Genomic DNA, 27,027 nt, shown 5'->3' with positions numbered 1-27,027 from the left:
CCTACTACATGAAACTTCAGTGTTACAGGGTTAGTTTGAAAAAGGCAGTGCTTACAAAACAAGCATTGGTATTTAGGGTAGAATGTGGTTTAAAACAGCATATGGTATGTCACAATTGCAAAGTTTTTCTGATCTCAGTATCTGAAAAAAAAACTACCTCTAGGCTGGGCACGGTGGCTCAAGCCTGTAATCCCAGCACTTTGGGAGGTCGAGGTGGGCAGATTACGAGGTCAAGAGATCAAGACCATCCTAGCCAACATAGTGAAACCCTGTCTCCACTAAAAATACAAAACATTAGCTAGGCGTGGTGGCGTGCACCTGTAGTCCCAGCTACCTGGGAGGCTGAGGCAGGAGAATTACTTGAACCAGGGAGGCGGAGGTTGCAGTGAGCTGAGATTGCGCCACTGCACTCCAGTCTGGTGCCTGGTGACAGAGCAAGACACTGTCTCAAAAAAGAAAAACAAAAAAAAAACCCCCAAAAAACAAAAAAAACTAGATACTAGACCTCTTTTCTTCTCTTTGATATCAAGGAAACCTACAGATGGATTTGTGATTCACTTTTACCTGCTGCACTTATTTTAAGTATTTCTGTGTAGTTCACTCCTCACAGTTTGTGTTACTTCTATCCTTACTTTCTTTTCATTCCCACATCAATATATTTTAAAAGCATTATATATATATTATAATTTATAACATGTTTAAAATATTTCTCAAATGAGAGTGAATATAGTAACAGAGGGAGAGTAGAAGAATAGAGACAGGCCAGTGGAAAATAGATAAAATATGACAATTAGCAGCTTTTTATCAAAGCAGAGATAAAATGCATAAAAACATTCAAATCCATAAAAATAAAACAAACAAGTAAACCTAGTTGTTCAAAATATTTCTGTATCAGGGCCAACAACTCTCATAGAACATTTCCAATTATATATTATAGTATAAAATTTTATATTATCTAAAAGTTTTAATCTCCTTGTTTATGAACACATAAAACTGTAAGACTTTACTGAACAATTACCATTAAATGATTCTTTTTTAACAATCATTTAAAATTATTAAATTGTTTATAATTTAAATTATACAGGAAATTCACTTACTAGGAATCCTTCATTCTCCTGTGATGTTAAGTAAACAAAGAATTAATAATACCTTCTTTGAAAATGTAACAAAAAATGTTCATAAACATTGAAGCAAGAAACTGAAGAGGACACCGAAAATTGAAAAGATATTCCATGTTCATGGAGTGGAACAATCAATATTGTTAAAATGTCTATACTACCCAAAGCAATCTATAGATTCAATGCAATTCCAATCAAAATGTCTATGACGTTCTTCACAGATATTAAAAAAAATCCTAAAATTTATATGGAACCACAAAAGACTCAGAATAGCCAAACCTATCCTGAGCAAAAAGAACAAAACTAAAGGAATCACATTACCTGATGTCAAATTATACTATAATTTGATGAGCTACAGTAAGTAAAACAGCATTGTACTGGCATAAAAACAGACACATAAGCTGGGCGCAGTGGCTCACACCTGTAATCCCAGCACTTTGGGAGGCTGATGCAGGCAGATCACTTGAGGCCAGATGTTTGAGACCAACCTGGCCAAAATGGAAAAACCCTGTCTCTACTAAAAATACAAAAAAATCAGCTGGGCATGGTGGTGTGCACCTGTAGTCCCAGCTACTCAGGAGACATAGACTTGGGAGGCCGGAATTGCTCAAAACCAGGAGATGGAGGTAGTGGTGAACTGAGATTGTACCACTGCATTACAGCCTGTGCAACAGAGTAAGATCTTGTCTCAAGAAAAAACAACAACAAAAAACACCCAAACTAACAACAACAAAAAAGACACACAGACCAATGGAACAGAACAGAGAACCCAGAAACAAACCCATACATCTACAGTGAACTGATTTTCGACAAAGGTGCCAAAACCATACACTGGGGAAAGAACAATCTCTTCAATAAATGGTGCTGGAAAAACTGGATATCCATATGCAGAAGAGTAAAACTAGACCCCTGTCAGGCCTGTAAATAAAATGTACATGCCTATAAAATTTACAACCCCGTAAAATAAAGTTACTATCTGATCCAGCAATCTCACTGCAAGGTATACACCCAAAAGAAAAAAAATCAGTATATCAAAGAGATATCTGTACTCTCCCATTTACTGCAGCACTATTCATAATAGCCAAGATTTGGAAGTAACCTAAGTGTCCACCAGCAGATAATGGTCAGGTGCAGTGGCTCACACCTGTAATCCCAACACTTTGGGAGGCTGAGGTGGCCAGATCAGCTGAGGTCAGGAGTTTGAGACCAGCCTGGGCAACATAGTGAAACCCATCTCTGCTAAAAATATAAAAATAGGCCAGGCATCTATCAGCACTTTGGGAGGCCAAGGCGGGTGGATCATAAGGTCAGGAGATGGTGATCATCCTGGCCAACATGGTGAAACCTCGTCTCTGCTAAAAATACAAAAATTAGCTGGGCATGGTGGTACATGCCTGTAATCCCAGCTACTCAGGATGCTGAGGCAGGAGAATTATTTGCACCAGGGAGTTGGAGGTTGCAGTGAGCCAAGATCAAGCCACTGCACTCCAGCCTGGTGACAAGGTGAGACTCCATCTCAAAAAAAAAAAAAAAAATTAGCTGGTGGTGCACACCTGTAATCCCAGCTACTCGGGAGGCTGAGGCACAAGAATCACTTGAACCTGGGAGGTGGAGGTTGCAGTGAGCTGAGACTGCACCACTGAACTCCAACTTGGGCAACAGAGTGAAACTCTGTTTTTCTTTTTTTTTGCAACCTCTGCCTCCTGGGTCCTGGTTCCAGCAATTCTCCTGCCTAAGCTGCCCATGTAGCTGGGATTACAGGTGCATGTCACCATGCCCAGCTAATTTTTTTGTATTTTTGGTATAGACGGGGTTTTACCATGTTGGCCAAGCTGGTCTTGAACTCCTGACCTCGTGATCCAGCCGCCTCACCCTCCCAAAGTGCTGGGATTACAGGAATGAGCCACCGTGCCTAGCCAAGACTCCATCTTAAAACAAAACAAAACAAAAAAACAGACAACAGATAAAGAAAATGTGGCACATATACACAATGGAGTACTATTCAGCCATAAAAAGAATGAGATCCTGTTCATTTGCAACAACAAGGAACTGGAGGTCATTATGTTAAGTGAAATAAGCCAGGCACAGAAAGACAAACTTCTCATGTTCTCTCTTCTATGGGGGAGCTAAAAATTAAAACAATTGAACTCATGGACACAGAGAGTAGAAGGACGGTTACTAGAGACTGGGAAGGGTAGCTGGCAGATAGGGAGGAAGTGGGGATAGTTAATGTGTACAAAAAGTTAAAAAGAATGAATAAGACCTAGTATTTGATAGCACAACATATAGTCAATAATAATTTAACTGTGCATTTAAAAAAAACTATAAGGCTATAAATGGATTGTTTGTAACACAGAGGATAAATGCTTAAGGTGACGGATACGCTATTTACCCTGATGTGATTATTATGCATTGCATGCCTGTATCAAAATATTTCATGTACCCCATAAATATATGTACCCACAAAAAATAATTAAAATATTATAAATATATATTTTTAAATGTTCATATAATGGCTTGTAGTGTTACATAGTTTTACATAGTTTTTCATAAATGTCATGTTTAAGAGTCGCCAAACATCATTCATAAACAGAACTGGATGCTTTAAACTTTTCTCACCTATTACTGAATTAACTAACTGTTGTATACTTACCAATATAAAAAATAATAAGGTAAACTTAGTTTCCATATAATCTTTTTATATTTAAAAATATTTCTTAATATTATAGCAGATCCTTAAGTATATAGCCTATGCTGCAAAAATGTCTCTAATAACTGAATCATTTTGAAATTAGGCTAGAATTTAAAATCCTCAAACTGAAAGGTGTCTTTTTCCTATTTCTTTTCTTCAAAAAAAAAAAAAAAAAAAAAAAAAATAGAGGCCGGGTGTGGTGGTTTATGCCTGTAATCCTAGCACTTTGGGAGGCTGAGGTGAGTGGATCACCTGAGGTCAGGAGTTCAAGACCAGCCTGGCCATCATGGAGAAACCCCACCTTAAAAAAAAAAAATAGCAAAAGGCTTAATTGCTTGCAAGTCTGTACAACCTTAAACTCTAGCTTCAGATCTTTTCACTACTTCAAGTCAAACCTTTTGCAATTAATTATTAACGCAATTAATGACACTGAAGCCACAATCAATCACAAGAAGATAGTGGCTATGAGATAAATTGGAAATATAAGAGAGAGCTCGTTTTTAATTATTACTATTTTTTTTCAGAGTCTTGCTCTGTTGCCCTGGCTGGAGTGCAGTGGTGCAATCTCAGCTCACTGCAACCTCCCTCTCCCAGGTTTAGGCAATTCTGCTGCCTCAGCCTCCTGAGTAGCTGGTAACACAGGCACATGCCAGCACAACTGGCTAATTTTTATATTTTTAGTAGAGATGGGGTTTCACCATGTTGGCCAGGCTGGTCTCAAACTCCTGACCTCAGGTGATCCACCCACCTTGGTCATTTTTAAATTTTAACCCATCCAAATAGGTAAGATGCTATTAATAACTTCTAACACACCTTCTTCCTTGCTTGGTGCCCTATGATGCTGGGTGCTGGATTGTTCTTCATCTTCTTGGTATCTCTGAGTGAGTCTGACAAAAAGAGCTCTTTGTACTGCAGGGAGGAGGCCTGGTACAGGCAGAGGGCCATGGCCTGTCCTGGTGCTGCTGCCATCAGACCCACTTCCATGATTAGGTGAGTCTTGAACAACAGGAGGCTGCTGCTGGGCAAATTCACCATGCCATATCCCATCTACATGTATAACATGGGAAGAGACAGACATTGAGTGAGCACAAAACTCCACCAGTGTCATAAGAAATAACAGCTTTCATAATAGGCACACTGGATTATCAAATTACGTCATTTTAAAGTATTTCTAAAAGTTATCTAAAGTTCTATTGTTCCAAAAGTTTGGCAAAGTGAAAACATTTTAAGATTTCAATCTTAACAATTTTAATTAGCATTACTTAAAACATATATTTCTATCATGCTTTTAAGGAAAAATAGGACTGTATTTTAAATCATGAATAAATTATTTCAAAAAGTAAACTTACCACCAGAGTTATTGGGTGGCTGAAAATTATGTACAGAATGCTGTGTATAGTAATTATCATAAAACTCAGCTGGGTTTTGCAGGGATTCATAATTGGTGTTGAGCTGCATTTCACTAGGACTTTGCTGGTATGATGAACCTGGAGAACAGTGATTCTCTCTGGGTACTTTCATCACATGTCCTGGAAAGCCTGGTGAGTGGTAAGCCCCACCCATGCTCGGTGGTGTCAAAGTTGTGTCTGGTTGAACAAGTACTCCAGCTTGATTTTGAGGACCTACAATTTCAGGTGGACCAGGTGGTAAAGGTGGGCTCTGTGGCACTGGTAGACCAGGAGGTCCTGCACATGGATGATGTCCAGGGGAGCCTGGGTGCATCACAGGACTACTGTGTCCCTGAGACATGTTAGGTCCAGGACCTGGACTTGATCCAGAACCATAGATATGTTGAGGGTGTGGGCTGCTTCCCTGAAATTGTGGTCCTGGTGGTGAGGCACTGTTATAAAATGCTGGTGGCCTGTAGACAAAAATAGTATTTCTTAGTTCAAAGAAAAAGAAACGAGAATGTTAACACTTCTAAACAGATATTGGTTAAGTATTTTTTTTTATATCAGAATAGAATACTGTGTGCTTTAGAAACAATTTGTTCCATATTGTCTATAGGTAGAAACACGAAATAGACCTCTTACTGTCCTTTCAGCCCACCTGCTTACTGTTAGCTGCTTTAAAACTTACTTTTTTGAAAAATACAGAAAAGTACAAAGGTAAGTAAGAATCACCCCTAATCCCACTACCCAGAGATAAAATTTTTGATTGGTTCTCTTCTACTAGTCCTTTTTTAAAGGCATATATAACTTTTACAACAAAATTAGAATGTACTATATAAACATACAACTTTTTATGACAATTTATAATTGGTTATTGTTGTCATATAAAAAGGCTTTCAGTTTTTGAATGTTGCTCTTTCTTGACATCTTGCTAATTTATTATTTCCAATAGTTTTGTCTGTTGATTCCTTTGGTTTGAGGGAAACTTCCCAAATAATGAGGCTCCACTCCACTTCTAATCTTTGTAAGTTTTCTCTTTCTCTTATTTCATTGACCAGGATACCATATGTAATATAGCAAAATAGTGGACATATTTATCTTCTTGACATTAGTAGAAATACTTTTAATGGTTCAAAGGAATTATGGTATTTGCTGTAAATTTCTTGCTCCTCATTGGCTGAGACCTCCTTGCTTTCCTGAGTTGTCAAGTCTAAACAAATACTCTACGATGTGACTTAGGGCCCAGATGCACAGACCCTAGGGGACAGGCAGCTGGGCCGGAATGGTGGTGTTAGAAAATGACCATCTGGATCCAGAGGTCTTCCTCGAATAGCCAAAGGAATTGCTCTTTGCAAAGAACCAAATATGTGGAGGCCTATTTCCCACAATCTGAAGGCATTATCAATGACAGTGCAGCCTCATAATCGAGAATGCCAAATCCACCCACCAGGCAGGGTCCTTCAGGATTACTACGCTGAGAGGTTTCAGAAGCCGTATAAGGATTCCACATGGGAAAGCATTGACGGCAAGTAGCGAGGGTGGGAATGTAAAACAAAGGGGGAAGCAGCCATCTGCAATGCGTGCCAGATATGTGCTATCTCTACCCAAGTTTAATTACATGATTAGCTTGTAATATGTCTTAATTTCTTAATGATAGTTTTCAGGAAAAAAAATTTTTGATGTCATTTTGAAAGTTTTCACTTACTTCCTCCCAATTTTATGTGCTAAATCCACAGTAGGTTTTACAACTATTTCAAAAAGAGATGGAATTTTCCTAAAATCATCAGAGAAATCTGTCTGAAAATCGTCTTCAGGATCAGAAAAGGGAAAATGCTCTGGAGGGGTTGGCAGAAGCCCAACCCCTGGAGGTGGTTTGGGAAGAGGAGTTATGCCACGCTTTCTAAGTTCCTCTAATTCTCTTTCATCTTCATTTATGAGTTCTTCATCAGTATTCAACACCTAAAAATAATTGGCAAAGATTACTATTTCAAAGCGAGCTCTGTTCCTCACATTTAAAACTAAGAAGACGTAAGTTTTATTAGTAGAAAAAATTACATTAAAGTTGAAATAGGCTGGTCACAGTGGCTCTCACGCCTATAATCACACTTTGGAAGGCTGAGGCAGGTGGACGGCTTGAGTTCAAGAGGCCAGCCTGAGCAGTATGGAGAAACTTCTGTCTCTACCAAAAATGCAAAAATTAACTGGGCACCGTAATGCCTGCCTCGGGAGATTGAGGTGGGAGGATGGCCCCAGGGGCAGGGTGGGATGCACAGGGTGGGGGCGGGAGGGGGAGGTGGTGGTGGTGGCATGGAGCAGGGCATGCAGTAAGCTGAGCCAAGATTGTGCCACTACACTTAGCCTACGCAACATAGCGAGACCCTGCTAAAAACAAACAAGAAAGAATAGAAAAAAAAGAAGAGTGAGTGAAAGAAAGAAAAAGAGAAAGAAGAAAAAGCAAGCAAGAAAGAGAAAAAGACAGAAAAAGAGAAAGAGAGAAAAAAGAGAAAGGAAGAAAAAAGTTGAAATCATTTGGAGATAGCTAACTCCTCATTTTTTATAAACAGAATGAAGTTCAAAAAGGTAAAGAATATTGCTCCAATAGAATAAAATATAAAACAAACCTTCAATTTCTTAGCAGTTTCATAAAATGTGGTTTATAAAATATGATTCAAGTCAAATGTATTTGTGGAGATATCTAATCAAGGTACAAAAATATTACTTACTTTGTCCAAAAGTTTCTTTGTTTCTTTAGTCAGATCATCATGGGAAAATTTACAGTTGTCCCCCTGGTAACATTTTGCTCCACTATGATAGAACTTGCATGGAAATTCATGTAAATGAAAATATTAAGGAAAACACCAAGTAAAATCAAGTTCTAATTTTTTTTTAACCAAAACCCACAACTGTTAGACAAAATGGTTAAGTTCTAGAGATCTGCTATATAACATTGTACCTCTAGTCAACAATACTGCATTGTATACTTAAAATTTTGTTAAGGTAGTAGAACTCATGTTAAGTGCTCTTAATATACACACACATACACAACCATAATTCTGCTGAATTAATAAGGCTGTATTATAATACATTACACTGAATCTACTATAATCACATCAGCTTATTTATTTCTATTAAGGTTAGATGATTATATAAAAACATTCAAACAGCTTTTTTCTCTATTAAAACTAAAAAGCTACTCTTTTTTTGGAGACAGAGTCTAGCTCTGTCGCCTAGGCTGGATTGCAGTGGCACAACCTGGGCTCACTGCAACCTCTGCTTCCCGGGTTCAGGTGATTTTCCTCAGCCTCCCAAGTAGCTGGGATTACAGGCAGGGACCACCATGCCTAATTTTTTTGTATTTTTAGTAGAGATGGGGTTTCACCTTGCTGATCAGGCTGATCTCAAACTCCTGACCTCAAGTGATCTGCCCACGTTGGCCTCTCAAGGTTCTGGGATTACAGGAATGAGTCATGTCACCCGGCCTTGAAAGCCACTTTTTAATGGAGAAAAAAAAATTATAACTGTTATAGCAAACACTGTTATATTTTAATTACATAGGCTGTGTTACTTTCCACAATGAAATAAAATAGTATGTAAATTTTGTAGCAAGAGCTTATATTTATAGGCCGGGTGTGGTGGCTCACGCCTGTAATCCAAGCACTTTGAAGGCAAGGTGGGCGAATCACCTGAGGTCGGGAGTTCAAGACCAGCCTGACCAACATAGTAAAACCCCGTCTTAAAAAAAAAAAAAAAAAAAAAAAAAGAGCTTATATTTATAAAGAAAATTAAGAGGTTTAATATATTACACTAAAGGAAAATATCCCAATAATAAACTACAGACTAATCTTAAGATTTTGGAGACAAACTTGTAAAGAAAATACTAAATCTAGAGTATAGTGAAAAATATACCACTCTCAGGTGGTTTGTGTTCAGGGAACAGCCAAATTGTGTTTAGGAAATTTATTACTGTAAATACTAATAAGGTCAAAAAAAGTCCTATGCATTTTGGCAGATGCAAAAGGAAAATGATAAAATTCAAAATCCTTTTTAGATTAAAAAAAATCCTCTTAGTAAAATAAAAGTATACTTTAATTGATTTTTAAAAACCTACTTTAAAATTGCAGGCACAAGCTAAAACAAAAAGGCATTATCATTAAAACATGCTTATGTCTGCCACAATTGCTACTATTTAATATTTCCGGAAATGTAGCCAATACAATTAAAATTAAAGGTATATATGTTGTAAACGAAGTAAAATTATTATTTACAAACAGCATGACTATGTAACAAAAACTCCGTAAGAACAGACTGAAAGCTTTCGGATACAGAATTCAATAAAATATTTGTTTTCTAAAGAAATATGTCAAATCCAAAAAATTTTATTTTTCTTGAATAGGACAAATTTATTACAACATCTTATTTGTTTTTATTTTTATTTGCCAAATCACTTCTCACCTGAGAATATTACAACATTTTTTATAAAGAAGGAAGGCATATATGCCTTACCAAATATCAAACATATTCTTACAGAAGGGAATAATCAAATACCACAATAGATAAGAGTAGTATGGAAGCAGAACTGTGTAAAAATGAGAATTTAGGGTCTGGAAAAAATGCCATTTTAAATCAGTAAAGATGAGACAATGAGTTAATCATCTGGAAAAAAAATTAGGTCCCTGAAACACATAGTATATTAAAATACAGTCCATATGAATTAATGCAAATGTTAAATTTAAAAGTACAATATTCACAATCATTATAGATTTCATTTATGTAAAAAATTATGTGTATAAACATATACATATCATTCATACATACATACCGTAGCATAGAATTAAGTCTGAAAGGCTTTATGCCGTACCATAAACATGGTTATCTCTATAGGATGACATTACTTAGAATTGTTTTTCAAGTTTGTTTGAAAGTTATTCACCATACCAAAGTAGAGAGAATAATAAAATGAACTCCCTCTCATGCTGACCTCATAGGTTCAACAACTTTCATCATTTGCTGTAAATATTTCCATATCTATTTTGAACAGATGAAGAGATACTGTTTTTTTCCTTTTTTTTGTTTTGTTTTTGAGATAGAGTCTTGCTCTGTCACCCAGGCTGGAGTGCAGTGGCACCATCTTAGCTCACTGCAACCTCCATCTCCCAGGTTCAAGTGATTCTCCTGCCTCAGCCTCCCAAGTAACTGGGATTACAGGCACACACCACCACACCCAGCTTATTTTTGTATTTTTAGTAGAGATGGGGTTTCACCATGTTGGCTAGGCAGGTCTCAAACTCCTGACTTCAGGTGATCCACCCGCCTTGGCCTCCCAAGTGCTGGGATTACAGGCATGGGCCACCGTGGCCGGACCCTTTCCTCTTTAAATTAGTTTTTATAGAGATGGGGGTGGGAGGGGTGTCTCACTATATTACCCAGTCTGGTCTCAAACTCCTGGCCTCAAGTAATCCTCTCACTTCGGCATCCCAGTGTTAGGATTACAAATGTGAGCTACCATGTCTGGCCAGGAATACTTTTTCTTACCAATCACGACTTCATTATCAACCTGACAAAATTAATGTGTTAATTTCAACTAGTACCCAGTCAATGCACAAATTTTCCAGACTTAAAAAACGTTTTTATAATTTCTTTATTCAGATCAGGACACAAAGATGATTCACAAATTGAAACTAATTAATATACCTCTCAAGTTACTTTTATTGATCTCGAGAAGTTCCCCTTTCCCTTTTATTTTTGTATTATTTGTTAATTTTAATATTTGTCATAGATGGTATTTGAATACTCTCTACTGTATCGTAACAAAAGGCATTTAATATCTGGTTGTTTCTTTTTAGTGATGTTAAGACTGATCAGTTCTTTCAGGTGTTGTCAACTTCATCCATCAATTGTAAAATTACTAATCAACTTTTCACCTCATGATTTTAGAAGCCATCAGTAATCACTGCCCAGGTCTATTGGTAAGAACTGGCAAAACGTGAGATTGCTGGGTTAAAGGGTAAATGCATGTGTAATTTCACCAGATATTGCCAGGCTCTCCTCCATAGGAATGCACCATTTTGACGTTGCCAGCAACAAGGTATGAATGTATCTATTTTCTCACATCCTTACTAACAAACTTTTGCTGTCATGGTTTTTTTATTTTTGCAAACCCGACACAGCTGCAAATGTTATCTCAATGTAACTTAAATTACATTCCACTTATTAGGAATATTGAACATCTTTCTATATGTTTTGGACTATCTACATTTCCCTTTCTGGAATTATCTGTATCTCTTGCCTCATTTTTCTTCTCAATGTTTAGAAACTAATATATTAAGGGTATTACCTCTTCCTAAGTGATATAAATTACACATAATCTTTCCCGCTTTATTATCTTTTTGTTTAGCTCATGTTATATGCATTTGTTCTGCAACCGTTAAGCTTTTTCATGGAGTCAAAATTTCAATCTATTCCCTTTTTGCCTCTGGATTTTGAGACACAGGAAATTTTTCTGTTCTCCTGAGCTATAAAGGAATTCATCATGTATTCCTCTGGTAATTGCATAGTTCAATTTTCTGACATTTAGATCTATGATAACAGGCATTTTTCATTTTCTATTTTATTAAACTTTTTTTCACATTTTTTGAACACGCCATCAGAATTTAAAAATCTATCTGGAAAAATAAACGTGAAAATCTACCAAATATCACAGTGTGCTGTTGTGGCAGAAATAATCACAGCGAAGCAACACTGACATTAGGGTGAACAAATCCATGGAGTCAAACACAAAGTCCAGAAAAAACTCCATATATATAAACATTTTGTCTCTGATAGAGTTTCAGTTCCATGGGGGAAAACTTCATTAAGTGGTAGTGAGGAACCTGATAGATATTTGAGGGGAAATTAACATGGAAAATTGCAGAATACATTTTTTTTTACAAAAGGACAAGAACAACTATATATAGTGAAATTCCAATTTGGGTAGGAGCAGGAACACTATTTAAATGTATATATTTCCCAAGGGAAAGTGGGGAAGAATATACAGCATTTATCATTGAGATAAGATTTGATAAGATTTTTATAATTTTCACTATGATAATTTATTATTCATGAACTTAAGTAAAATAATTATGGAGTAAGTATTTTGCCAACTAGTCTTTCAGGAAGCACAGTCTCTTGAAATACTTTAAGCTGATTACATGAAATATAAAGTAACTTCACTTCACAGAATTTTTTCCAAAGGGCAGTTATCTCATTTCCCTAAAGAATAAAAGTCAGTTTGCTCTTTTGAAGTACAAATTCTGACTAGACTGGGTTTATGTAATGTGTTAAATTTAATACCAAACTAGGTTTTCCAGGGTGTATTTATTATTTTTTAAAACCTGAATGATGCTTTAAAATCCCCGCATTTTGTTTAACATAGATTTTAAATAAAGGATATTATGCATATAAATGCAGTTCTCTCCTTTGGTACAATATCCTTGTAAATAAAATTTGCAGATCTCTTTTCTTTTCTCCAACTCTGCATCATGATCAAATTTACACTGATCTCCCTATTCACAAAAAGAAAAAAAGAGAAAGAAAAAAGATAAGAAACAAAGAGAAACAAAGAAACAACAACTGAATTTTCTCCGTGGTGTCTCATGGTAAAATTATGATCATTATCTTCAGTCTTTAATAATGAACAAATAACTCAAATGACCTTTTAGAATTCCTGCCCAAGACAGTGGATATAGCTATGTGCACTGAGGCAGCACAGTGAGCAAGACCTCAGAGGATACTGTCTGAATTCAACCAACACTCACCATTTCCAGTTGAGCTACCATGGGTACTTACTTAAGCTCTTTGTGCCATGAAAAAAATGGAGATAATAACATTAACTTTGTAGGTCACTGTAAGATTAAATCATTTAGTATTAGTTGTACTTTGAACAGTACTTGTCACATAGCATTATGTGTCTTTTAAATAAAATCTGATTTCAACAAATTATGTTACTGTCCCAGAACATAATTAAATGAGCTTTAATGTACAGTATTTCCATAAAAGATACATTTTAAAGACCCAGTTTTATTACAACCACACTGAGAGGAGAAAAAAACTAACCATCCCCCAAAAGACTTTAATTTTACAGATTATTTGGGAAGTTAAAATGATTTATGATACACCTATAAATTTACCTTAATACATCTCCCTTCCAGGAAGTATTTACAGATTTGTTTTCCTTTGTGTTCCACTGTGTGCTGATTAATAAATTCCTGAGTCATAACCTTCCATTTTTTCCCTGGTTTACTATACTGCAAGAAAAAAATTTCATTTGAATGTAACATATGAAATATTAATAGGTGTTAAAATGTATAATTAAGTTGATCTGGAAAAAAGTACATATTGACTATAAAAAGTGATCAAGATTAAACATTCTGATGCTATTCATTTATTTGGAGACAGATATGCATCTGGTATTATACTCCTAGTGGCTGCAAAAAAGCCTATTTCTTTCTATTTTAATGAAGATACATAATTATTTTAAAATAAAATTTATAAAAGTTTGAAAATTCACAATAATTCTCAATTTGGGCAAAGGTACAATAAAATATGCACTCATATATTATTGATAGGCATGTTGTAAAAGACTTTAAAATATTCTTATTGTTTGACACACAATTTTGTACTTTTCCGGATTATTTTGAAAGAATTATCAGGGAGACATACCAAGATTTATTCTTACAATCAATTACTGCAGAAATACTAACACAGTAAAACAAACAGCAAAACTAGAAACACTCTACAAACATCTAAAACTAGAAGACTCATCAAAAACATTTTGGTGGTAGAATATTATGTGGTCATTAAAAAATCAACAACTTTGAATCATAAAAAATGTGTACAAGTCAGGCATGGTGGCTCATGCCTGTAATCCCAACGCTTTGGGATCACTTGAAGCCCAGAGTTTGAGATCAGCCTGGTCAACATAGTGAAACCCTGTCTCCACTAGAAATACAAAAAATTAGCTGGGCATGGTGGCACATGCCTCTGTAATCCTGGCAACTCAGGACCCTGAGGCTGCGGTGAGCTGAGATCACATCACTACACTCTAGCCTGGGCGACAGAGTGAGACTGTCTAAAAAAAAAAAGTTTACAATATCTTATGAAGTAAAAAGTTGATCCCAATCCTACAATAATAGAGGCAAAAAAATGACAAAAAGAATATACCCCCATATTTTACAGTGTATGCCTCTGTATGGCAGGATTAGAGATTTTATGTGTGTATGGCTATTTTGTACTTTCTTTAGAGGGGAAAAAAAGGGCAAATAAACAGGGAGCATGTATTACTTTTAACTTTTAAATTTTAAAAGTTAAGAAAAAAATTAAGAAAATTTAAGGAAAAGAAATCTCATAGCCCTACTTGTTTTCCTTACTTCTTCTGAGTCCCCTATTCAACTTCTGCTTTAAGTATAAGACTGAGTAACAAGACAGAGTATGAGGCTTAGCCATGCTAAATGAAATGAGTTACATTCATCAACTCTAAAAAAATCAACATTATTTTTCAAGCACCTGGCATGCATTGTGCCCTATACAACATGGGAGTTCAATGACTATTTACTCTTCTGATTTGATTTATTTTCCCTTTTCTCTGAATTTGCTAAAAGATGGAGCATAAAGGTCAATGAAAACAGTAACTTGCCTCACAGCAAATACTGAGGCAATAGATGTCTACACTGAAATCTGATCCTCAGCACTCATAGCTAAAAACCACATTTTACTCTAAGAATTCTGAAAAAGGCACAAGAATACCAAGTTCATTTAATCCTAGAGGTTCATTAAAAAATATAATATACCTAATTTGCCCCAGAAAAACACAATGAAATTAGTTATAATATACTCTGATAGAATTAAAGTGTCTCAAATCTATACAAATTTGATTCACGAACATTTTCTATGTTTACAGATTTGTTTAGAATAAGCGGATATAATGACCAGCTCAAACAGGCATTCTGTACAAGGAATCGTGGCTGTTACAAAATAAAATAAACAGCCAAAGAGACTGCATTATGCAAAATCAATAAGCCAACTTGAGGAATATAATTCTGAAATTAGTAAGTAAAAGAGTTAGGTAATCACACACACACACCCTGAAAAATGCAAGTTGTACTGACATTTCATTAATAACTTAATATTTCTGTATACATTACTTTCAAATAATGTTTCGCTGTTTTAATAGAGAATTGTGGGGAGGAGGTATTTAACAGAGGATTGCAGGGGGAGAGGTGTTTTGTTTTTTAGTTTAGTTCCATTTAAATTGAGTACAAAGTATCACAGTGTCCACAGCTATGGGAAACCTGACTATAATCAAGGTACTATAGAATTTCTAAAATAAACTTTAAGAAATAAATTTTTAGGGCAAAATTAAGTGCCTAGAAGATAAACCTTTTAAGTTTGAGCCTAAGGAAGACTCAGAAATGTTTTCTACCCATAAAATCTCTAGTAACATATGAGTTAGAAGAACTACATAAGTAATGTAGTTCATCACCCTCATTGGACAAACATGAAAATGAATGATTAGAGAAGATAGTGCCTTCCCAAAGATCACATGGTGAGTTACCAGACTGACAGAACTCAGGAACTGTGCCTTGCAACTCCATATTGTTTTCATTACAAGGATGGAGGAAGACAAAAATCAAGCTACCCTTCTGTACTTGTTCGTTTTAAAATTTAACTTTAGAAGATATATTGATACAAGAGACAAGAGCATAATACATCAATACATGTATCAGGTAGAGGAAATGTAAGGATCTACCAGGAAAAGAGTATTTATTACAAAAACTGTAATAGATAAACACTAAAATAATTTAAGAGTATTATGGCCAATAAAATGAAGTAGCCTTCAAAATTCAGTGAAAGTTTGCTTCTTTCTGTGACAACTCTTGATTTTTCAAAAAAAATTATGATGAATCTGAAGGTACTCCTGAACCGATTTGGCTTTGGAGACTCTCACAGTCTCTGAAAGGCCTAGGATGGAGATGGATCTACGTTGGCCACTGTGGCCTGCACGTTCACGCTATTCTGGATGGGCCACCTACAGACCATTCCTGAACATGAACTGCTTCCTTGGGCTCTGGTGCACTCCTAGTTGCTTCTGGAATCGTAAGAAATGTCTCTCATGATAGCCAATAAACTGACATGATTAATAATGTATTTTTATCCTAATTTTTCTGTTACATGATTATCTTTTAGGTATAGCCCAGGTCTACAGACATGTCAAATGTTGTACTTGAAGGAACCCTTAATACTATGCCCTCATTTTGCAGATTAAGCAAACTTGAGGCCCAGAGACAGGTATAACTTGCTGAAAGTCACACTTTCCTGGAAGCTAAATTTTTTAAAGGTATAGGGTATAAGAACTGGGTATAGGAGCAGGCCTACTTAGAAAGCATTTGTCCTAGTTTGGGTTACAAAAATCAGCATATTCTAAAGGTCTACATCTAAGAAGATGACAGGGCAGGTTTTTAGTCACCCCAAAATTCTAAAATAGTAACTATAATAATTCCAAAGCTGTTGTTCCATGGAACAGTAAGTGGCTCAGTGAATGTCAGTAGGTGTGTAGGGGAAAAACAGTTTGTGGCTGAGTCAATGATGGGATGAACAAAGTAAAACAGGCTTCTTTTTGCCTAAGCTGCTTAGAAGCTTTACTACATTAATGTCAACTGAGAATCTCCAAAAGCAGATGGCATATGCTGGGTTTTGCAAATTTATTTGGGCCTAACTTCTTTTTTTAGGTCACACCTGTTAACATCTCCTTAAACAGTATACTAAGGAGTATGTATTAAGAAATCTCTGCCCATTATCTTTAAACTGAGAGATCAGAAAACCATGTCTTTTCAAATTATAGTATACAGCTTAGCTCCGTGAGCTATATTTAGCTCTCACTCAAAGTTGCAGCTTTATTTTTATTATTATTATTTTTTGAGATAGAATCTCACTCTGTCACCCAGGCTGGAATGTAGTGGAGCCATATCTCGGCTCACCGCAACCTCCACCTCCTGGGTTCAAGCGATTCTTCTGCCTCAGCTTCCCAAGTAGCTGGGACTACAGACGTGCACCACCATGCCTGGCAAATTTTTGTATTTTTGTAGAGACGTGGCTTCTCCATGTTGGCCACGCTGGTCTTGAACTCCTGACCTCAAGCGATCTGCCCAACCTGGCCTCCCAAAGTGCTTGGATTACAGGCATGAGCCACTGCACCTGGCCAAAGCTGCAGCAATTAATGACAAACCCTTGCCTCTATAATTCAATCAAATCTTACTGGAACAGCAGTAGAATATAGGAATTGGACCACTGTAATTTAGGGAGTCACTACAAGGTTAAAATGTTCATGTTCAGCGTTCAACTCAATTTAACATAAATTTATTGAATATCTACCACATGTAACATACATAAGTTTGCCTTTCCAACCATTTATATCCCCCTTTCTTCTCTTTAATGGTTTCAACTCTAACAAGAAAGTTAATTTACCACTGCCTCCCTTTTTGTCCCTGCTACTTATTGAGCTATTAACATTTTATTGCCAATTACATCTGGGGAAGATGACTCTTAGAAAAGAAAAGCATAAAAGAAGACTAATAGAGGATATATTTTTGCTTTCAAACTTATCAACTTTATTTTGAGGTTCTTTCAAACACATCAGTTTTATTTCAAAGTTACCTAAATTAGTACTTCTATACTAGTATCACAACTAATAAACAACTATTTTTTGGAGGCTACAGATGCCTCATTTTATCTGAGCTGGTAATTTTTCATTTACTAGGAATGAATCATTAAAATCACAATGCTCTGCCACCAAATAAATTAAAAGATGAAAAAGCTTCTCCTTCCTTATATCTAAATTCTCAGTACCTCTTGAAAGTCATCCGATACTGAAAACACATTAGGCCCTTTACTGGTTCTTCCCCCACGGTCTTTTCGTTTGATTTTCTTCGGCAAGCCACGTCCACGACCAACATTAAAACTTTTAACCCTCTGTTCAATACCTAGAAAAGTTAAAACGTACTTAAATTTAAAAGAAAAACAGCATGCCTGTCAATTTATTAGTTTATAAGGAACAGCATATTTTAATAGTCTATAACATAGAGTGCATTCTTTTTTTCCCTTCTAGATTCAATGAAAACAAATTAAATCTTAATACATCTCCTTGGTACTGTTTCTTAAGGGACGTTAACAACATAGGAAGGCAAGGAACTAGCATCCACATGGCTAGAGAAGCAAAAGCAGGTTTTATTCTTTTTATTTTCCTTATCATAAGATCATTAACAAGCCCTTTTGTTTTTAAGAGAATCAAATATTATATTCCTATTTAAGGAAGACATTGTAGATATCAGTGCTTAATTAATAGCAAATCAAATTTCTACTGATAATTTTGAGTAGATATATACACATGTATTTCCAGGAAAAATTATACTTTTTTTAATTTTGAAAAACTTGGCATTTAAAAGTATGTAAAAAGATACCCAAATTACAAAAATCATGTTTTTCTTTTTAGAGACAGGGTCTCACTCTATCACCCAGGATGGAGTACAGTGATGAGATCATCGCTTGCTGTAACCTCAAACTCCTGGCTGGGCTGAAGCAATCCTCCCTCCTCAGCTTCCTGAGTAGCTGGGACTTTAGATGTGAGCAACTTGGCCTGGCCAATACTCAGTTCTTTAAGAGGACAAACAAGTAGCAGCTTGAAAAGAAAAGCCCCAGGTGGGAAGGGATGAGCAAGACTTCTCTACGTTACCCTTATTCTCCAAGTGGGATGATCCCTGATACCACAACATCTAGACTATAGGACCAAACTTACTCAGTGCAACAACATACGTGTAGAAAAATTCTTTTCCCTTTATTTCAGCTAAAGCCTATGTTAATATTTTTCAAAGACATTTTGCTGGAAAATCAAGAAAAAAATAAAGTCATAGAAATAACCAAATTTACTCATAACTGATTCCTGTATGCAACGATAATTAAAGGGTAGTTTTATAGAGTGTGGCTCCTCACTACTTCATTTCAGTCTCATATTGCTCCACTTTTCCTGAAGCAGACATACTGACTAGCCAATAGTTAAGGCTGATTTGAGCCTTACATGCCCCATACATGGTTTCTTCACTTACTGTCAACAGCTAGCAACTTGTCCTGGTCTCTCCAAGGACCATGTAATTCAATACAGCAGACAAACAGGTAATCAGTGTAAAAATGTCTTTAGATTATGTTTTTATCTCCAATTTTAAAGGATGTTAATAGTCCATGCACATGTGCTTGGCAAAAATGACTGCTGTATTTTAAATCCTAATATAAGAATAGCTTCCCAGAATTCTCTTCTTTCTGCTCTAAATTTAAAGCAATACGTACAGTGGCCAAGACAACTGTATACTGATATCACATAGAAGCAAGGGGAAAAACATAAACAAGTTGTATTAAATTTTTATGTATTTTTAAATTATTAGAATATCTTTCCAACTAAATTTTCATATATCATACAGATTGAAATATTTCTAGATTTTGTTCTCAAGGTCTACAAAATAAAAGAAAATGAATTTAGGTTCTACAATAATAAGCTAATCTTGAGAGGGGATAAGAAGTTTCTAAGTTTTTACTCCATAGCTTCCTGTTTTAATAAGGTTCTCATATTCTAAGGCAGACTGTAATTTCAAACTTACCTTGCTGAACTCCTTTCATTCTCTGTTTTTTCCCTGATTCTTTAGAAAATGATGACCCTAAAGCAGTATTTGAGGCTTCTTTAGCTTGTCTGTATTGTTTCAGCTGATTGGCAAAATCTTCCTCTGTTTCCTGACCGTAGTTACCAAAGTTGTCATCACTGTAGTTACCGAAGTTGTCATCACTGTAGGTAGTACTGTACTCATCATATTCTTTACTTTTAAATTTTTTGTTATGTTGACCCTTCTTTGATGTCATGTAGCTTCCTGATATATGTCCACGCTAAGTGAAAATGGACAATCATTATCAGGATTTTTCAATTATATACAGCAAGTAACAGTAGCACAGGACGTCCTTTTCTCCTTCAGCAAGTTTGGATAAAGAAGGAGAAGGGATAGTTATTAGTTCTGACTTGATTAGTACTTACCTATGATAATACTAAGTTCAAAAGCCTAAAGATTACGCTGAAATAATTAAATCTTGTAATCTTTATGCTTTAGCCTTTGTTTTCTATGTTCTGTGTCTCAATATCTTACATACAGGAAAAAGTAAAAATATATACCATCATACATAAATTCTTCCTCCAGAAAATGAAAGGCCTTTTTGAAAATAAAGAAAAGATAGTAAAATAGCTTGGAGTCGGGGAGTGTGGAAAATGTGATTTCTCCTAACCCTGGAAAATTCTCAAATAACATTATATTTAATAAAAAACTAAACGTGTGGAAAATTTTGTAAAAAGAAAATGTGTGTATCAAGGGTCTAACAGAAAAAAACAGAGCTTTCCCTAATAGAGAAAAACATCTAGTGAATAAATTGCTCACTAGAAACTGTTTATTACAATAAACATTTTTAAGTTTATTGCTTCCTTATTAAAGCATGTGAAAACAAAGAATACACTTTAGTACTAGAAGTTTATGTAATGACAGTATTCAGGTTTGTCTCTATTCACTGACGTATTTTCATTAGTTCTATCGTATCCTCTGAAATTTTTTATAATAAAGGAAGAAAATTTGCACATAATTACAACTCAAGGATCTAGAAAAATCCGAACCATAATTCATCTTTAGCTTAGTGCATCTTTTTTTTAAGTGGGAGTCTTGCTCTGTTGCCCAGGCTGGAGTGCAATGGCACAAACTTAGCTTACCACAACCTCTGTTTCCCGGATTTAAACGATTCTCCTGCCTCAGCTCCTGAGTAGCTTGGACTAGAGGCGTGCGCCACCATACCCAGCTAATTTTTGTATTTTTAGTAGAGACGGGTTTCACCAGCTGGTCTGGAACTCCTGACCTTGTGATCTGACCACCTCAGTCTCCCAAAGTTCTGGGATTACAGGCATGAGCCACAGCACCTGGCCAGCTTAGTGCCTTTTAAATGTGATATGAAAATGCTATTCTGGCCAGGCATGGTGGCTCATGCCTGTAATCCCAGCACTTTGGGAGGCCAAGGCAGGTGGATTACTTAAGGTCAGGAGTTTGAGAAGAGCCTGGCCAACACAGTGAAACCCTGTCTCTACCAAAAAATACAAAAACTAGCTGAATGTGGTGGTGTGCGCCTGAGTCCCAACTACTCAGCAGGCTGAGGCAGGAAAACTGCTTGAACTCAGGAGACAAAAGGAGGTTGCAGTGAGCCAAGATTGCACCACTGCACTCTAGCCTGGATGACAGACTGAGACTCTGTCTCAAAAAAAAAAAATAAATAAAATAAAAAAATAAAAAAATAAAAAAAATACCACTCTGGCAAAATACCAGTATGAGACTATGTATTTAATTAAATGCAGCAAAGTTATTAGATCTTTCTAATTATAAAATTGAGAAAAAATGTATAACTAATCAAGAAAATCAATTTATCAATTTTAAATTTTAAAAACACTGTATTATATTTTTTATTGTTTTAAGTACTACCTTTTAAAAGTTTATAAACTCAGTTCTTAGTCTAGCACTTCAGAAGTTCAGAAGGGAATTTACAATTCTAGCCAAAACACAGTGTTTCTGACATTTTTTAAAAGCCACTATGAAAACTAAAGCAAAAAATAATTGCTTAGATTAGTTGAAGATTAGTTAAATGATGCTTATATTTTCTTTTATTAAAACTGTGGTTATATTGATACTTGATATATTTCAATGATTTATGATTGAAGACTACTCTGTTAATAGATGAGTACAAATTTTTCTCCGGAGATTAGATGCTTCTCATAGAAGTTTTAAATGTTGGCTGGGCGCAGTGGCTCACGCCTGTAATCCCAGCACTTTGGGAGACTGAGGTGGGCAGATAACCTGAGGTCGGGAGTTCCAGATCAGGCTGACCAACATGGAGAAACCCCACCTCTAATAAAACTACAAAAAAATTAGCCGGGTGTAGTGATGCATGTGTCTAATCCCAGCTACTCAGGAGGCTGAGGCTGGAGAATCGCTTGAACCTTGGAGGCGGAGGTTGTGGTGAGCTGAGATTGGGCCATTGCACTCCAGCATGGGCAACAAGAGCAAAACTCCAGCTCAAAGAAAAAAAAAAGGAAGTTTTAAATTCTTAATATTAATTCAGTTCTTTGATTTGCATGGGTTTATAAAAATAATCTCTGCATTCCTACTTTTTTAAGCAGAATTATCCCTAAACTTTCATCTACCTCCTCCCTAGTTTCCCAACTGTAAATATTCTTAATATCCTCCTAAGGATGCACATTCTAGCCCATGGCTTCTTCTGTGGCTAAAGACTTCTAATGTGGACTGCTAAGGTCTTTCACATTTGAGTCAGAGTGCCACCCATGTGGTGTGAGTTTTCCAGGAAGCATGAAATGAATGAAGGGTTATAGAGCAGCCCCACTTTTCTAGAATAGAAAAATTCTCCCTTATGGTTCACATACTCATCACTGGGATGAACAAAATGCACTCAGGGGCAAGAGTCTAGCAAGCATTTCTTCAAGCCCAACTAAGAGAAGATACATGAAAAAGAGAATAAATTCCACCAAAATAGATAGCTTTTCTTTTTTCTTTTTCTTTTTTTTTTTTTTTTTGAGAATAGATAGCTTTTCTAATCACTTTATCGACTGATTATTAGGCTATACAAACTGCTAGAATGTGACAGATCTAGTTTCTGTAAAACAAAAATGGGCCTCCAGCAATCACTGGAAAAAAATAAAGAAATAGGAGGCCCTGAAAAAAGATGAGGAAAAAGGTAGCTACATATTAAGCCCTCTAATTTAACTGCTAGATGTTAACAGTGTATTCTATTTCTGCCCTGCAACTGTAGAAGTTATATAGCAGATACCTGTTACCTAAGAAAATGGGATTTTTAGATGTAGTTAGGTTATAATCTAATTCTCAATGAGTCAACTCTAAAATATATATATGAAAGAAATGGTATTGAACTTTCTCTTCTTATAATAGCAGACTGGGTAGTTCAGACTAATTGTCCCGCTTAACAAAGTAGAAAAGATAGACAAAATATTTTCTTAAATCTGTTTGTAGACATCAGACAGCTAACAAATTAGTGAAGGATTACTAGACCAATACCCATAGAGTAGACGAAAATCCTGAGAAGTGGGCAGCATTTGGAGCTGCATTTGCTCCGAGAGTATAACCCCATCAGGAAGAATCAGCTGAAAGATCCAACAGCACTTTTGACTGTCTCTGTTGTCTATGGTAAACAAAAGGTGGAGTTCAGAGTCTGGAAAAGGTAGAAGCTTAGTAATCCCCATCCTCAATTACAAGGGGATCTCAAAATGTGAATCAGAGACTGCAGCCCAGCCTTCAGGAATCTGGGTAGCCCAGAAGTCTCAAATCCTGAAATTGGAATAAAGTTTGTAAGGGTCACCAGAAATCTGGCAGAAGTAAAAATCTTTTTTGAGTGAAAAAAACATCATCCTAGGCCTAAAAATATTTCCACAAAATGCACTATATTTTGCAAATACAATGCTCAGCACAGAATAGAAAAAACTGAAAACAAAAATAGGCCTATGAAGAGATTGGATCACAGGAAAGAGAACCAGCAAAAAATAACAGGCAATAGAAACACAGACTTCAGGCCACGCATGATGGTTCAAGCCTAAAATCGCAGCACTTTGGGAGGCTGAGGTAGGTGGATCACCTGAGGTCAGGAGTTCAAGACCAGCCTGGCCAACATGGTGAAACCCTGTCTCTACTAAAAATACAAAAATTAGGCGGGCATGGTGGCACATGCCTATAGTCCCAGCTACTTGGGAGGCTGAGGCAAGAGAATCGCTTGAACTCCGGAAGCGGAGGTTGCAGCGAGCCAAGATGACGCCACTGCACTCCAGCCTGGGTGACAGAGTAAGACTGTTTCAAAAAAAAAAAAAAAAGAAAAGAAAAGAAATACAGACTTCAGATACAGAAATTTATTTATATCTGAAGTCTGCTATTTTCAAGTAAAAGACAGTATGAGAATTTCACCAGGGAAGTTGATCCTTTAAAAATGACTTAGAAGATTTTAAAAGAATCAAATGTCTAGGTATGAAAAATACTTAATAGACGGGTAAAGGCAAATTACACCCTAGCCTGGGTGACAGAGTGAGACCCTATCACTAAAAAATAAAAATAAAATTTTAAAAAAGGCAAATTAGATCTCTCTGAAAGGAAGAGAAGACTAGAGAAGAAAAGATTAAGTTAAGCGTATCTAGTATAATGTTAACTGGGAAATCTGGATGAAGGATATACAAGAGTTCTTAGTGGCCGGGCGCGGTGGCTCAAGCTTGTAATCCCAGAACTTTGGGAGGCCGAGGCGGGTGGATCATGAGGTCGAGAGATCGAGACCATCCTGGTCAACATGGTGAAACCCCGTCTCTACTATAAATACAAAAAATTAGCTGGGTGTGGTGGCACGTGCCTGTAATCCCAGCTACTCAGGAGGCTGAGGCAGGAGAATTGCCTGAACCCAGGAGGCGGAAGTTGCGGTGAGCCGAGATCACGCCATTGCACTCCAGCCTGGGTAACAAGAGCGAAACTCCGTCTCAAAAAAAAAAAAAAAAAGAGTTCTTAGTAACATTCTTGCAACTTTTTGGTAAGCCTGAAATTATGCCAAAATAAAAAGTTATTAAAAATGAGGGAAAAGGGCCGGGCACAGTGGCTCACGCCCTGTAATCCCAGCACTTTGGGAGGCCGAGGCGGGTGGATCACGAGGTCAAGAGATCGAGACCATCCTGGTCAACATGGTGAAACCCTGTCTCTACTAAAAATAAAAAAAATTAGCTGGGCATGGTGGCGCGTGCCTGTAATCCCAGCTACTCAGGAGGCTGAGGCAGGAGAACTGCCTGAGCCCAGGAGGCGGAGGTTGCAGTGAGCGGAGATCATGCCATTGCACTCCAGCCTGGGTAACAAGAGTGAAACTTCGTCTCAAAAAAAAAAAAAAAAAGAGGGTAAAATTAACACATTGGCCCAACAAATAAAAGCTGAGAGAATTTACTGATAGCAAATTGTGCTATAAGATATGCTAAACAGAGGCTAAACGATGCAGTCCATCTGGTTAAAGGAAAATGGTATCACATTGAAACTCAGATTTCTACAAAAAAGTGAACACTAAAAATGAAATGTAGATAAATATAAAAGACTATCCTTTTTCTTAATTTCTTTAACTGATTTTTTGAAGCAAAAATACTAACAGGATGTCTATAGGGACATATGATAGTCAATGTCATATTAATAATATGTATTTATTAACAATAAATAACTGCATAATGTTTAAAAAATGTGAGATACCTAAAACAACTGTACTATTTTTTATTTTTTTGTTTTGGTTTGTTTTTTTCTTTCTTTCCCAACATAAGCTGTTTCAGATGAACTATTGTTTATACATACAAATTGATTTTGTCTCCCACAGTGGCCACATAGAAGCCTATGTACTTATTACAATAATGCTGCCACTATTTTAAATATTTGGAACTTCCTCTTTGCGGTTACTTTCAGTGACAACTTATGAATCCAGAACCTTGACATTTTCAAATGTCTTCTTACATGAAATAATAATGCATATCCTGAGCATCTTTTCATTCATTGTAAAAGTCTTTTTGAATTTTGAATATTTCTAAAGAATAAATCTAACTGCAAATGATGAACTGCAAGTACCGTATCAGTGTTGCTGAATTAAAAGTTTTGTCATTTGTGGTAAAAATACTTTTAATGAATAGTTATAAAAATGTTCTGAGAAATAGCAACAAGCACTGACTCTAAAATCACTAGCTATATTGACTATATAAACATTCTGATATTTACCTAACTAGCTAAAATTATTAACTAGTGTAGAATTCTTTTCAAATTTTAAGAGAAGATATTTTAATAAAACCTCATTTATTTAATCGTCACTTAGCAATCTCAACTATAAAGGTGGCAACAGTGTCAGACAATAGAAATAACTCTAACAAAAATAGTATTTTGGTTTCTAAACTCACAAGAGATTAGCGACACCAAGTTAGGAGAAACAATAGTACTCTTGCAGACCAGAACAGTGACAAACTGGCAAAAATGAAAACTCAAACTCTGGGTCTTTTCAGAGAAGTGCACACTGATCTGAATACTTCCTAGTGCTTCTGAGAGCATCGTTACTTGCCCAGAACAAGATATTGTATATCTGGAGATAGGGCCTTTAAAGAGGCGATTAAATTAAAATGAGGCTGTTAAAGTAGTCTCTAATCGAGTTTGACTGCTGTCCTTACAATAAAAGTAAATTTGGACACAGACAGACACCAGGGGTGCCTGTGCGCAGAGGGATGATGACGTAAGTAAGGACAAAGCAGTGAGAAGGAGGCCATCGACAAACCAAGGAGAGAAGCCTAGAACAGATCCTTCCCTTATGGTCCTCAAAAGAAACCAACGCTGCTGGCACCTTGATTTTGGGCTTCTAGACTTCAGACTGTGAGAAAATACATTTCTATTGCTTAAGCCACCCAGTCTACGGAATTTTGTTATGTTAGCTCTAGCAAATTAATACATTATGTATTCTTTATATGCAAAGATTTCAAATTTATAGCATATGTCTGAAAAAATACCAGAAAGAATAAAATTGAAAGTTTGTTTTTTCTCTTAAAAGGGCAATACTCAAAACCACAAAGAAATGTCACTTCATACCTATTTGCTGTTTCCAAAAGAAAAAAAAAAAAAAAAACCGTGTTGGCAAGGATGTAGACAAATTGAAACCCTCAGGCATT

At 36.2% G+C, this 27,027-nt stretch overlaps 1 protein-coding gene across 1 annotated transcript in view; it reads right to left on the bottom strand.

The window, feature by feature from the left end:
• The window catches only part of ZC3H6 (zinc finger CCCH-type containing 6), a 64,277-nt gene that overhangs the window by 6,384 nt on the left and 30,866 nt on the right, over positions 1-27,027 (bottom strand). The window contains exons 4-11 of the mRNA XM_003942492.4: positions 19,880-20,159; positions 18,081-18,214; positions 13,367-13,483; positions 12,631-12,742; positions 7,925-8,034; positions 6,907-7,160; positions 5,160-5,671; positions 4,624-4,857 (exon numbers count right to left, since the gene is read on the bottom strand). Coding sequence (XP_003942541.3) covers positions 4,624-4,857; positions 5,160-5,671; positions 6,907-7,160; positions 7,925-8,034; positions 12,631-12,742; positions 13,367-13,483; positions 18,081-18,214; positions 19,880-20,159 — 1,753 coding nt within the window. The remainder of the gene's footprint in view (positions 1-4,623; positions 4,858-5,159; positions 5,672-6,906; positions 7,161-7,924; positions 8,035-12,630; positions 12,743-13,366; positions 13,484-18,080; positions 18,215-19,879; positions 20,160-27,027) is intronic.

Source organism: Saimiri boliviensis, chromosome 1 (genome assembly GCF_048565385.1).
Source record: "Saimiri boliviensis isolate mSaiBol1 chromosome 1, mSaiBol1.pri, whole genome shotgun sequence".
Taxonomy (NCBI): Eukaryota; Metazoa; Chordata; class Mammalia; order Primates; family Cebidae; genus Saimiri; species Saimiri boliviensis.
The sequence above is the reverse complement of the archived record's forward strand: the minus strand, read 5'-3'. Positions and strand labels throughout refer to the sequence as shown.